The sequence below is a fragment of the Rattus rattus genome, chromosome 8 (assembly GCF_011064425.1).
Source record: "Rattus rattus isolate New Zealand chromosome 8, Rrattus_CSIRO_v1, whole genome shotgun sequence".
NCBI lineage: Eukaryota > Metazoa > Chordata > Mammalia > Rodentia > Muridae > Rattus > Rattus rattus.
In genome coordinates, this window is record NC_046161.1 from 96,308,684 (window position 1) to 96,321,424 (window position 12,741).

The following is a 12,741-nucleotide window of genomic DNA, read 5'->3' on the forward strand; positions in this document are numbered from 1 at the left end:
AGCCAAATATGCCATGTACTCTTATTTTTCTCTATCTGAGGCCATGATAGGATCCAGGTTGGTCGCGGTTCCTAAGGGTGCATTTCTTCTTATGTTTTCCCTCTGCAGGTAGCTATAGACTTCACTGCCTCTAATGGAGACCCCAGGAACAGCTGTTCCCTGCACTATATCCACCCATACCAGCCCAATGAGTACCTAAAGGCCTTGGTGGCTGTGGGAGAGATTTGCCAAGACTATGACAGGTAAGAGACTTCAGACATCAGCTGTGTTCTTTCTGGTCCCATGGCCCTTGGCTGACTCATGACCAAAGAGTGGCAGTCAGTTCCAGCACCTCCTCATGGAGAAGCTCTTGAAAGAACAGGGTAGAGCCTTGTGCCAAACAGTTCATCCTCTGCACCTAGAGAAACTGAGTTGGTGCCACACTTGCTCCAGTGGGCCAACAAGTCTCTCCCTCAGCTTTCTGCTCTTATTAGGTTGGTGACATCGATAGACAGCAAATTCTAAGTTCCATTGTGTGGACTGAGTGTGAAGGTGCCCTTGCTCCTCAGTTTGTTCGTGAAGCAGCAGCATCCTGACCTGCCAAATTGGATTTTACACCTTGAAGAGATTCTCGGATGTCTGGTGTACACATCAGAGTTTTAGATGCATGGTTTTATGGGATGTTCCTGTATACATCCTGTAGATCCTCTATGCATCTTACATAATAGCCATCACTTTTCAAAGAATAAAACTATAGGAAATATAAGTCATTTGTGTACTGCCTCATACCAAGATGATATTTGAACCACAATCTTTCAGGCTCTACACACTGAGTACAAAACCATAGTGTTTTACTGATCTTAGAAGCTACTGGTAACATTAACAGACCGATATGTCTGCCCAGGTACACACCTATGTGGTCAGGAAAGTGGGTGGTGTGTCTGTGTGTTTGTGTGTGCATACTCACATGCATGCAGAGATGATCTTGAGACCCAATCACTATTATTTCTTCTTAATGATAAATATTGGCCTTTGCACCATAGCATTGTATTTTCTTTTAAGATGGAGGCTGATCCCAAGACAGATTAGGTTTGGCCACTCAATATTTCTCCAGAGAAGTGACCAACATAAACTACAGTAAGCTGGATTTGTGCTGTCACTCTAGTGTCACCAGATAAAGGGAAGGAACACAGATGTTTGCCTAAGGCTTTTTGAGGTAGAAGCAATGTAAACATAATTGTAGACCTCTCAGAGGACTCCCCGGTGCGGTTGTGAAACAAGTTAAGTTAGTAATGAGCTGTAAGCAGCTGACCTTTTAATCCAAGAAAATAAACAAAGCATCTCTGTGCTCCAGTTGCGGAGAAACTTGAGCGCATATCATGATCTCTGTTCTTCCTGAGTTCATTATTGGAAAGAACCACTCTAAAAACCTGTCCCTGTCACAGCACAGTAAAGGGTACACCCTCGGGAAACTTCCAGCCTGGGTTATAAGAAAGGTCCAATCAGTATCCCACCTGCTGAGATCTCCATATTCAGTCAGGTCAACAAAATACCCCAGTGTGGCGTAGAACCACTTAGAAATTAGATCACCAGACCCTGTGCAATCAATGAGCAATGGGCACTCACAAAACTCTCCAATGGCTCTTGCTGCATACCTAAAACATATTTCAATAATCATTTTAAGTCATTTAAATCTGTGATGGCCATCCTTGGTTGTCACCTGACTACGTCTGGAATCAACTAAAACCCAAGCTGCTAGGGACACCTGTAAGGGGGATCTCTTCTTAATTTAAGTCATTTGAAGTAGGAAGACCGACTTTCAATCTGGATCTTTTGAGGTGGAAAAATATACCCTTATTTTGGCCCACATCTTCTGGTGGGAGCCTATATAAAGGGCATGGGAGAAAGAAGCTTTTTCTCTTTGCCTGCTTGCTCTCACTAGCAATTCCATTCCTTCATTAGCATTAGAGCCTACTTCTTCATAATTCCAGTGGATACTGACAACTAGCTGAGTCATTCAGCCTCAAGAACTGAAAACCAGTGGATTCTTGGTCCTTGTGCTGGTAGAGAGTGATTGTTGGACTAGCTGGACACAGGCTTTAAGTTACCCTAATAAACCCCTATACAGAGAGAAATAGATATAGAGGTAGACAGAAATAAATAGATAAAGATAGAGATGATAGAAAATGATAGAGAGATAGATAGATGATAGATAGATATTCTTTCAATAAGTTCTGTTCCTCTCGAGAACCCTGACTAATACAAAGTGACACCTAGAATATTTGACCTTGAGGTATTGACTGTGATGATAATGAGTTTCGGCTCTGACTTCTTTAGGCTCTAATTCAGGGACAATTTCTAGAAAGAGTTTGCTATGCTACATCTACACTGGAGATGAGACTTCAAGGCACAGGAGTGGGAATCCGCTCTCTTCCTGCACTCGTGCAGGAGCATGTTAATGATCTGGTGTAATCTTGTATGTACATGTTTGGAGATCCGAAGGAATGTTTGGAGTCAATGTTTACAGGATCTCTATTGCTTGGACCTTGACATGAATATAATAGAAGATACCTTACCCAGTGCAGTGGGCCAACTTAAGCAACATAGTAAGGCTCCCATGTAAAATCAACGTTAAATAAGTAGATAAGAGAACTGAATGTACATGGAATATAAGAGCCATGAACCTGCGGAGAAGATGGTACCCAATATTGAATTCCATAGAGCAGAGAGGCCAGTTTTCTAGAAACTGAGATGAGGTATCATCTTCATTTGCTAATCTGAGCTAGGATCCATTATTAAGAAGTATTTATTGGCTAATCCCTGCAGAGAGTGTCCCTTCCCTAGACATCCCTAATGTCCCTTGGATATCTCTTAAAGCTTTCATCCCTTTTGAATGCAAGCCAGAGAAAAGTTGACAGGTATGTTGTATTCTTTCAAAAACACAGATTCAATGTAAATATAAGATATGTCACCTTGGGAGTTCTATGAGGTCATCAGAAATTATTCCTTTTAAAATTTTAATAGTGTAATTCTGAAGTCGTCATTCCCAGATGAACAAGAAAATTAACTTTGGGCAGCCCAACAGAACAACATTTGATTTGTGTTCTAAACAGCAGCTCAACATTAAAATGGGCAAATTCTAAAGAAGAAAGGGAGGTTTGAGAAAAAAAAAACTCTATGCTCTTTTAAGAGACTCCCTAGGAGAGCTTGGAATGCAAGCTGCTCCCATGAAAGCTGACAAGGTTCAGCAGTTTCTGTTTTGTGTGGGTGGACAGACAGGAGACAGGCAGAGTCAGGAAATTTCAAGTCAAGGTTCTGGAATTAATTTATTCTTGCATCAAAGTCAGGGAGGTTGGTGCTTAAAAAGAAACACTTGCATAAAAACTGACAGAAGCCACCATCCCCCTCCAGCAGCACACAGAGGTTTGCAGTTCCCATGAGCCTTAGCAGTTCCTCTCTGCCTCTGACAGCCAAGGGTTTTCTCTCTGCCTTGTTCAGTCACAGCTATTGGGTAATTGGTAGGTGACCCATTGAGTAGAACAGCTTGAGGGGTACAGAACTCTCTTCTCCAGATGGCCTTGAAGGGAGGATCCCCCAACCACAAGATACCAGTTTTCAAATCCAGTGTTGTTGCTACACATTATCCTTCACCATCTGCAAAGACATTATAGGCTATCTGCCTCCCATGCAAACACACATGAGCAAAGACATACATGCAGGCATGCACATGATCCCACATACCCCTGAGCATACACACTTACACTTGCCTGCTGCAGCAGGGGTTCCAACAAGTTCTGTCAAGGTAAAAACCACAGCCCCCATCTTAAAGGGAATGAAAGTTTATTCTGAGGCCATTTTGAAGGACTATGGCCTGGGAACAGAGATTTTGGTTATCCCAAATGACTGGTTCCGATGTGAAGGCAGTTTCCTGAAATTTTATGGTTTTACAGAACAAAGAAAGTCATAAATCAAGGCAAGTTTAAAATACACTGGTAAGTACATCATTAAGACGGTGATAGTAAGATGACAAAGTTTTCTATAGGCCCAAGGTGCTATGTGATAACAGTCTTAGCTTGGGGTTGATAGAAGCCTGCAGGTCTGCTACACCAATAGACTGCAAGTGTTTTTCTCTATTAGCCACAGAATGTTTCAGCTTAGAGGTAGGTAAGGAATGGCCATCCTGGAAGCAAAAGGTCTGAGATATGACAATTCACTTCCGGTTCTGAACTTTCTAATCTTTGCACAGTATTGAAATGCTGGCCAGTAAGTATCTATAGTCAGCTTCTTTTCAAGAGTTTTCATTCACAGTTTCCACAATCCTTGTACACCTCAATGTCAAAGTGGCACGGTTTTCTCGAAGTCAGTGTGGTCATGGGTCTCAGACAACCTTACCTGTCCTCTAATGAGAAGTCTGGTCTGGTCCTTCCCGTTGGCTTAGGCCTACAATCTCTGTGCCTTTGGAATGTGAGACAGGAAGACTACAAGTTCAAGGCCAGTCCAGGTGACTTAGTGGTGCTCTGTCTCAAATTCTCTAAAAATAAAAACCGCTAGTTAGTTTGGCAGTAGAGCACTTGCTTTGCATGCAGGAGACCCTGAGTTCAGTCCCTAATACCATGAAGGAAAAGGGGAAGGAAGAGGAGAGGTCAGCCTGTCTGTGATCTAACAGAGACCAAAAGCATTGCTCTGAAAACACAAAATGATGGTTTAAAAAAGTGGCTACCTCAGAATGAATTTGAGACATCAGGAAACAAGGCAGGTATGGGCTAGGTCCTGTATTGGGGGTCAACTCAGAGCTGAAACTCAAGCTGACATGTGTTTAGATGTGTAGGGCACTGGGTTGGTCAGCAGCCGATGTGGGATGTCTCAATACAGACTCTGCCACACCCCACCTTGTCTCAATAGGACTTTATCTTGTCTGCATGCCAAAACCACTTAGGAAGTTTCAAAAGTATTGATACTTTGGGCCTCATTCCCATAGGCTGATCTCATTGTCTGCTGTGCACCTAGAAATCTGTTGTTGTGTTGTTATGGTTCTTGTTGTTGCGGTTGCTGTTGCTATTGTCATTGTTATCATTGGTGTTGTTGGGATAGGCATCCAGAGTTGAAATCCACCATTAGCTCAGGGGTGCTGGGCCAGTTAAAATGCTTAGGTCCTGCAGCCTAGATACCACTCCTCTGGGTGGGACAGCAAAGATTTAACATGGCAGTATTTCCCCCATGACATTCCTAGTCTGCTAGAACATGTCAGCAAGCCATGGCAATTCGGGTGCTGTGGCTCATTCCTGGAAGTATAGCAAGACTGAGGCCAGATGACCCCAGGAATCCAAGGCCAGCCTAGGATACATAGAGAGGCCATATCTCAGAACCACAAGGCATGGCCCCAGCTCAGCATGGCCCAGAAACGCTTCCTGTGTAAGGATACGAATGGAAAGTGTGGGGGTTGGGGATTTAGCTCAGTGGTAGAGCATTTGCATAGCAAGCATAAGGCCCTGGGTTTGGTCCTCAGCTCGGGGGTGGGGTGGGGAGGTGGGGATGGGGAATGGAAAGTGCGTAAGGGAAGGGAGGGAGGTCCCCCACCTCCTCCCTGCCAAAGGAAGGGTGGAAAAGAAGAGAATCTTGACAGTGGTTACTGGGTCAATAAGAATTCTCTCTCTCTCTTAGTTTCTCTCTTTCTTAGTCTCTCTCTCTCTTATTCTTGCTCTCCCTCTCACACACATACAGATAGGCCTACACATGCTATTACAACATAGATATATAGATATGCTCACTATTCTGGATCATTAGAACAGAGAAGCTTCCTGTGGATAATGGAGTCTACAAGGGTGATTGAAAGAGTATGAGGTCCCAATGACTGGTAGATCTGGGTTCACACACCAGCTCTGTACCGCTATTCTCATGAGATTTATTTCTTTGATTGCAAATCAGAGGCACATCTAATTTCCTTTGCAGAGCCCAGGCAGTTCTGCCTGTGGTAAATAATCAGTGGTGGAAGGCGTTATCTTTAAGACTCAAAATCCAATCTTTAAAAATAAATTGAACACAAAAAGAAAAAGGAATATAGTGTCAGATCTAAAGGTCATGTTGGACAAATGACATCTGGCGGTCTTGTTCCTTTGTCTGTTTTTGTAATTTGCCTTTAAAAGGATTTGGTAAAAATGCACAACCCTCACACATCCTTTCATTGATAACATCTAACTTTCTTCATCGTGAGTTTAAATAGTGATAAGAATTGAAAACTCTGGGGTGTTATAGATATTTAAATACACTTAAAGATAAACTCTAATGTAACTCTTGTAGCTGCCCATTAGAATCTCAGTGTTATGCCATGCAGACTAGCTACTGACTGTCATCCTGGTGTTGTTGTTGTTGTTGTTGTTGTTGTTGCTGTTGTTGTTGTTGTTGTTGTTGTTGTTGTTGTTGTTGTTCTTCTTCTTCTTCTTCTTCTTCTTCTTCTTCTTCTTCTTCTTCTTCCCTCTCCTCCTCTTCTTCCCTCTCCTCCTCTCTTCCTCCTTTTCCTCTTCCTTCTCTTCCTCATCTTCCTCCTCCTCCTCCTCCTCCTCCTCTTCTTCTTCCAAAAATACCTGAACCAGCTCTTTAGTTTCAAATGGGAATTTTGTTTCTTACCCAACTCAGTTTCTCTTTCCCTTCTTCATAGAATTTGGTCCCACCGTATCATTTTTAAAACCATAGGACATATTTTTGATATAGTATCAGAAAGAATCAAACCCAGAGACTTATGCATGCCAGGCACTCTACCCTCTAAGTTCCTTCTCTAGCCTTCAATGTTTCTTTATAAATTAATGTCGAGCCATTTTTCTGGTTACTGTATCATACATGTCTAGAAGGCAAACAAGGATACTCTATGTATGTAATTTTTAATCCCTAAAATGATTCATTATGAAGAGATTCAAACTATTCTAAAAATATTTCTGGATTGAGTTTTTATTATGGTCGTCATCTAAATATTATTGATCTAAGAAGCATTCATATGTTAAGAATTTCAGTGCTTAATTAGTGTATTACGAAGTATAAAGATTTTGGAAATCAGCTCTCAATGAAACAGTGTGTGTGGAGGTAGGGGGAGAGGGTCTGGTTTGTATATGTATCTATGGATGAGGGCTGCCTACTGCTCACAATGAAGAATCTAGCATCAATTCTGACCCATTTTTGCCTTTATCAATATAAATACTGTGTGTGTGTGTGTGTGTGTGTGTATGTGTACTTATAAACAAATATGTGAATGTAGTTTTTTAGGCTACAGCATTTCTCAATTCTTTCAAGGATATAACCCATCCACCACCCCTCAAAATAACAGTCAAAATCAAAAACTACTTAGGATATAGAGTCTGGATGGCTCAGCAGTTAAGAAACAGATACCTCAGCAGGTAAGAGCGCATGCTGCGTTTGCAGAGGACCTAAGTTCAGTTCCCAAAACCCACAGCAGGAGGTTCCCAGCACAGCGCCTGTAACTCTAGCTCCAGGAGAGGGCCTTCTTCTGACCTCCACCAAAACCTGTACTCACACACGCATGCCAACAGATGGACCAACACACACATAGATTATTTAAAAGGGGGAAAATCTTTTAAATTTTTTATTACAGATATTTGTGCCTCATGGAGGTCGGAGGACAGCAATCAGGAGTTACTTATCTGCTTCTACTACGTGTGTCTTAAGAAGATCAAGTTCAAGTTGTCAGACTCAATCTAAAGCACATTTACCCACTGATCTAGCTTGCCAGTCCCCCAAAACGTATTTTTAATAACTTAACAACTGACAGTATTAAATTCTACGCCCTTTCTCTTACACAATGCTAAAGATCTAACCCAAAGTCTCCTACATGGTGGGTAGATGTTCTACAACTGAGCGACACCCCCCCAAGCAAGTTTTAAAAGTGACAATGAACAGTAACCTGGGATGCAGAAGATTTGGTTGCAACTAAATATTGCAGAATTTTTCCTTTACCCGATGTTCGAATCTTGTGCTTGAGAGTTGAATCTCGGTCCTTGGACATTGGTACTTGAATCCTGTAGAAGAATTCCTTTACTCGATATTCAGGTTTTATTCTCTGAAGCAATCTAGTATGGCAGACAGTGGATGAGACTCAGAGGAGGTAAAGAAAGAGGAGTTGTGAAGGGAAACTCGTGAATGAGACCAGGCACTGCCAACATAGATGCTCCCAGAAGATCCGGGATGAGTTCAGCATAGGGTATAAAAGTAGAAGAATTGAATACTGATTTCCCTTTTCCAAAAGAAAGCCACTCTTGCATATCCCCAGAAGACTGCTGCATTTCTATCCATGGGCTTGTTTTAAGCTGACTGTTTGGAAAATTGTTTTCTTCCAACACCCATGTGCTCTGAGAGGCCATCTTGTTTGAGCTGACCTCCACTGGCATGTAGATTGGGTAATTTCCTTTGATGCGTATTAACCCCTTGCTTTAGCTCAGTGTTTTTTTTTTCTTAATGGAATGAGTGAAAAAGATGTGTTTAAAATCAATTTCACACCTGGAAGTTTTAGACATAGCCATTTCCTGTGAGGCTAAGGGCAGCTGGAAGGACATGAGCCCCTTTGTTGTGTTTACCATTGTTTTATTCTGACAATAAGAAAGGTGTCCTTTCCCAGTGTGGAACTATGCTTCTGAAATTTCCCGGTGGACAGTGTTTGCCTGTCTTTTTCTCGCAACCGCTGCTAATGGCCCGTTTGCTCGGTGGCCGATGGATCCAGTTCTGACTTCCTTGACGTGTTCTCATATTAAAGTTTTTGTTTGTCCAACTTTCTTCCCTTCGTCCTTGCATAAGACTCCTTTCTAGCTCATTTTATTTTTAAACAGGAGGAGTGGACTTTAAATCTATTGTGCTAGGATGGAAATTTTTTTTTTCTCCAGTATATTTATTAGGTAGAGGCTTTCTAGTGGCTGACTTCAGAGAATTCAGCCTTCTGGCACATTAATTATTCTCCTTGTAGGTGAGGCATTTTCCCTATCCTCACTCTGGAAACTCAATTACATAACAGTTCATGAAGCTCAGCAAACTTCAAATCCCCAAGGGTGGTTTAGCAGGTTTAAAGAGAACACCATTAAAGCACTGGGTTGGTGATTGGAAGTGGAAACACCATTAGATCTACCCTCCCCTCAAAAAGAAAGAAGGAAAGAAAGAGAGAGAGAGAGAGAGAGAGAGAGAGAGAGAGAGAGAGAGAGAGGAGAGAGCTCTTCCTTTAGTTTTTAAAAAATTATATGGATGGAATATCCTGATTCAACCAATTATTAGAGTTACCAAATTCCTCATCACTACTTTGGGGAAAACAGAAAATCAGAATTAGTGGGTGGGATCTGTGCAAATCCAGGGTTCATTTACTCTTGGTCATCAAACTTAATAAAAACCTTATGGGAAGAGGCTGTATACTAATCAGTAGTGAACATTAAATATTGTTTAATTTTGATTATCCACTCTATTGCATGAGTCAGCATTTGGCTTGGTGACATGCCCTGGTGAGGCTATGCAGGCTCCTGATTCTCCTCCTTCTTAGATAAATAAATGAAGCAGCTTCTTCTTTTTTTTTATTTAATTCCAGTGACAAAATGTTCCCGGCTTTTGGGTTTGGTGCCAGGATACCCCCGGAGTACACGGTGAGTGAGTGAACGTAGGATCTTGTAACTGCGCATCCTTGCTCTCTATGGAACTATGGATGTCCAGCCCAGAGTGTGTGCTGGGGATGTTGTTCAAGGGCCCAGTTACAGGTTCCCTTGGTTTAACTCACAATCAATATGTTAAGAGACTGAGAAAACAACCCCCAAAACATTTAACTCCGGGAACTCAAAAAATATCTATTCAGATCTCCCAGGAGATTGTCAGTGCCAGTGTGTTTAGCTTGGGTAGCTAAAGGAAGATCTTACAAGCTAAAGAAAAAACATGAGGTAAATAAACCAAGTAGGGCAGCTGGAAGTCAGTTCACTTGTCTGGGGGATCTGCAGAGGATAAAGGGACAGTGGGCACACACCAGCTGCTTCACCTATGACCTCCAGCTAAGAAAGGAGGTGCCTGTCTTTTAATGAGGTGACCTATTTTTTCTTTCTTTTTTTTTTTTTTAGCATTCAAGAGACCCAATGGTCAGAAATAGCCTTTGAAATGGAATTTTCCATGAAATTCCAAGTGATTTAATAAAACCGTCCAGATGCCAGAATATCCCATTTCTTTTATCAGATTTTAGGGGGGAAGAAAATAGCAAGCCGTGTGCGTGTCATCTAACCTTACACTTAGGCACGGCCAGGCGGGGAAGTGTGTGGTGGATGATTACAGGGTATATGACTTTATCACTTCTTTTTTTCAGAAGTAGAAGGCACTCTATTTCACCTGTGTGTACATGAAGATCCCCATGCACTATAATTCTGTATATCAGAACGATTCTTAAATGTCAACAGCTTAGCTAGCGAGTGACTCTATAAGCAGCACCATGTCTGTCAGACAGCTTGAGTTGAGTTCTTTTTATTTTATTTTTTTAAATTGGAGGTGCAAGTAATCGCCCATTCAACTTTAACCCTCCAGTCTGTATCCAGTTGAATCTAGAAACTATGTAAGGTTATCTTTTGTGAAGCCTTTTCTTTTTTGTCTTTCCTTTATTTTCCCTTTCTCCTTTAATGTTTCACTTTCCCCCTCCTGTGAGCATTTATCTGATCCTAGAAAATCTTCCTGTCACCTCAGCTCCACGGGGAGCTGAGAATTCACCCTCCATCCCAGATTGATTGTATAATGGCTTAAAATGGTACCCGCTGCTTAACTCATAATGAATGTAACGCTATTTGTTTGCAAACCCTAAACCCCCACTGCCTCCTTAATGGATTCGAGTTGTAATTCTCCTTTCCTCCTCTTTTAAAATTTTCATCCGGTGTCTAGGTCTCTCACGACTTCGCAATCAACTTTAATGAAGACAACCCGGAGTGCGCAGGTAAGTCGGAACTGAAAGAAAGCCAGTGTCTGGGCTGACCCGGAGTGCTCAGGTAAGTCGGAACTAGAAAGAAAGCCAGTGTCTGGGAGCCTGACCCCGAGTGCGCAGGTAAGTCGGAACTTGAAAGGAAGCCAGTGTCTGGGCTGACCCTATACACCATTCCAGTTTCTCTCTGCTAGTGCAGCAGATGAGCCGTTAGGGTCAAAGCACAGACATGGGCTCTGAACACCCGAATGCACCACCCTGCTCCACAGGGAACTGAGAGGCACCTTGTAGAGTAGCCCAAACACCCTAGAAGAGACAGGGCTGGGAGAAACGGAGCTTCCAGCAAGATCCTGGATTCCTCCGGCTAAAACAAAGCAAATCTTTTAATTAACTAAAATGAATTAATCCATTGATTAAGATTCCATTTTAGCTTTAGGACTTTGTTTTGTTTTTCTGTTTGTTTTTGAATGGGAGAATAGCCCATGATGGACCAAGATGAGACATTCCTCTTTCTGCTTCTCTGCTTTTTATCTGGATTTTTCCAGTTTCCTCTCTGGGCAGGTTTAAGGAGTGGGGTGAAGCATGGAAATCACTTGCCACATCCAGCACATTAACAATGCTGACTTTGAACAAAATTCCTTCGCAGTTTTGTGCAAGAAAGAACTCAAAGCCTTAACATCTCCGTCTAGACCATTTTACTTTGCTTTCTCCTGGCTAGAAATTCCTGACCATGATCTCAGGAGATGATGGTGCTGGTAGAACAAGGATAACGTCTGCTTTGAAGAAGTAACAAAATCAGCCTGAGCTGAGAGCCTTTGCGGCTGTGAAGTTGACGGTTATCGGGTGTAAATATCCACACGCCCCTCCTCCTTCTTACTGAGGGGAGAAGTGAGCGACACCACAGTTGAGATGTAGTGAAGTGTGCAGAACATTCTAGTTTCTTTCATGAACTTGGCGTATAGTATCCAAGACTATGACATCAGTATCATTGGCTCAAAGTCAGGATCTACAGTATCCTAGTATTCTGTCACCCATCACTCAAGCCCAGTTTATTCTGGTTTAGGATCCTCTATTCTCCAGACAGCACCAGCCTAGCGGAAACACTGAGATTCCAGGTCAGGGAAAGACTCTGCCAAAGCCAGTAAGGTGGTTTCCCACGAAATGAGACTGAGTGTCCATAGCCTAGTGTTCACCATCTCACACTCTCAGACTTCAACGATCCAATAGTTTTGAAAAGGACATCAAGCTTCCTTCTCTTAGGCAAAAGTTTGTGTGCCCCCTGCACCACCCCCCCCAAAAAATCCCAAGGTTCACTTCCACATCGTAAAGTAATCTAGTGTCATCCTTTGGAATGCCAGGCGTCTCTGTTTCAGGCTGGCCTGGGTGGGTGGAGTGTTAGAAACCTGTATAAGGCAGAACAGAACAAAACTTGTTCATCTGAAGCGTTCCCAGGCTGATTTGCAGTATGTGATAGCTATGGAGAACAGTTTGAGCAGTGAGTCCTGCGACTTCCTATGGTCAAAATCAAGAGCAGTGTGCTGCCTTGGTACCGGGAAGGACAGAAGGAGGAGCTAGAGTAGGGGAAAGCAAAAGTTGCATGGGCAACAGCAGCATCCATGTGAATAAAATGGATTCATAATGGCAATTTATTTTTGATGGTTTTCCATGCAGCAGAACTGTAACAGAATCCCTGGCTCCTCCATTTCCTGAGCTCATGTGCCCTCACGGTGAACACCCTTCCTTAAATGAGTTATTGACAACGGTCATCTCATAACACCCAGCCTGTGAGCGTGCAGGCCGTGCGCCCATTCACGGCACACTGGATGTGTTCTCCGCAC

At 42.6% G+C, this 12,741-nt stretch overlaps 1 protein-coding gene across 1 annotated transcript in view; it reads left to right on the forward strand.

Annotated features, from left to right (window-relative positions):
* Positions 1–12,741, forward strand: part of Cpne4 (copine 4) — a 452,533-nt gene that overhangs the window by 425,370 nt on the left and 14,422 nt on the right. The window contains exons 11-13 of the mRNA XM_032910406.1: positions 109–242; positions 9,548–9,602; positions 10,867–10,918. Coding sequence (XP_032766297.1) covers positions 109–242; positions 9,548–9,602; positions 10,867–10,918 — 241 coding nt within the window. The remainder of the gene's footprint in view (positions 1–108; positions 243–9,547; positions 9,603–10,866; positions 10,919–12,741) is intronic.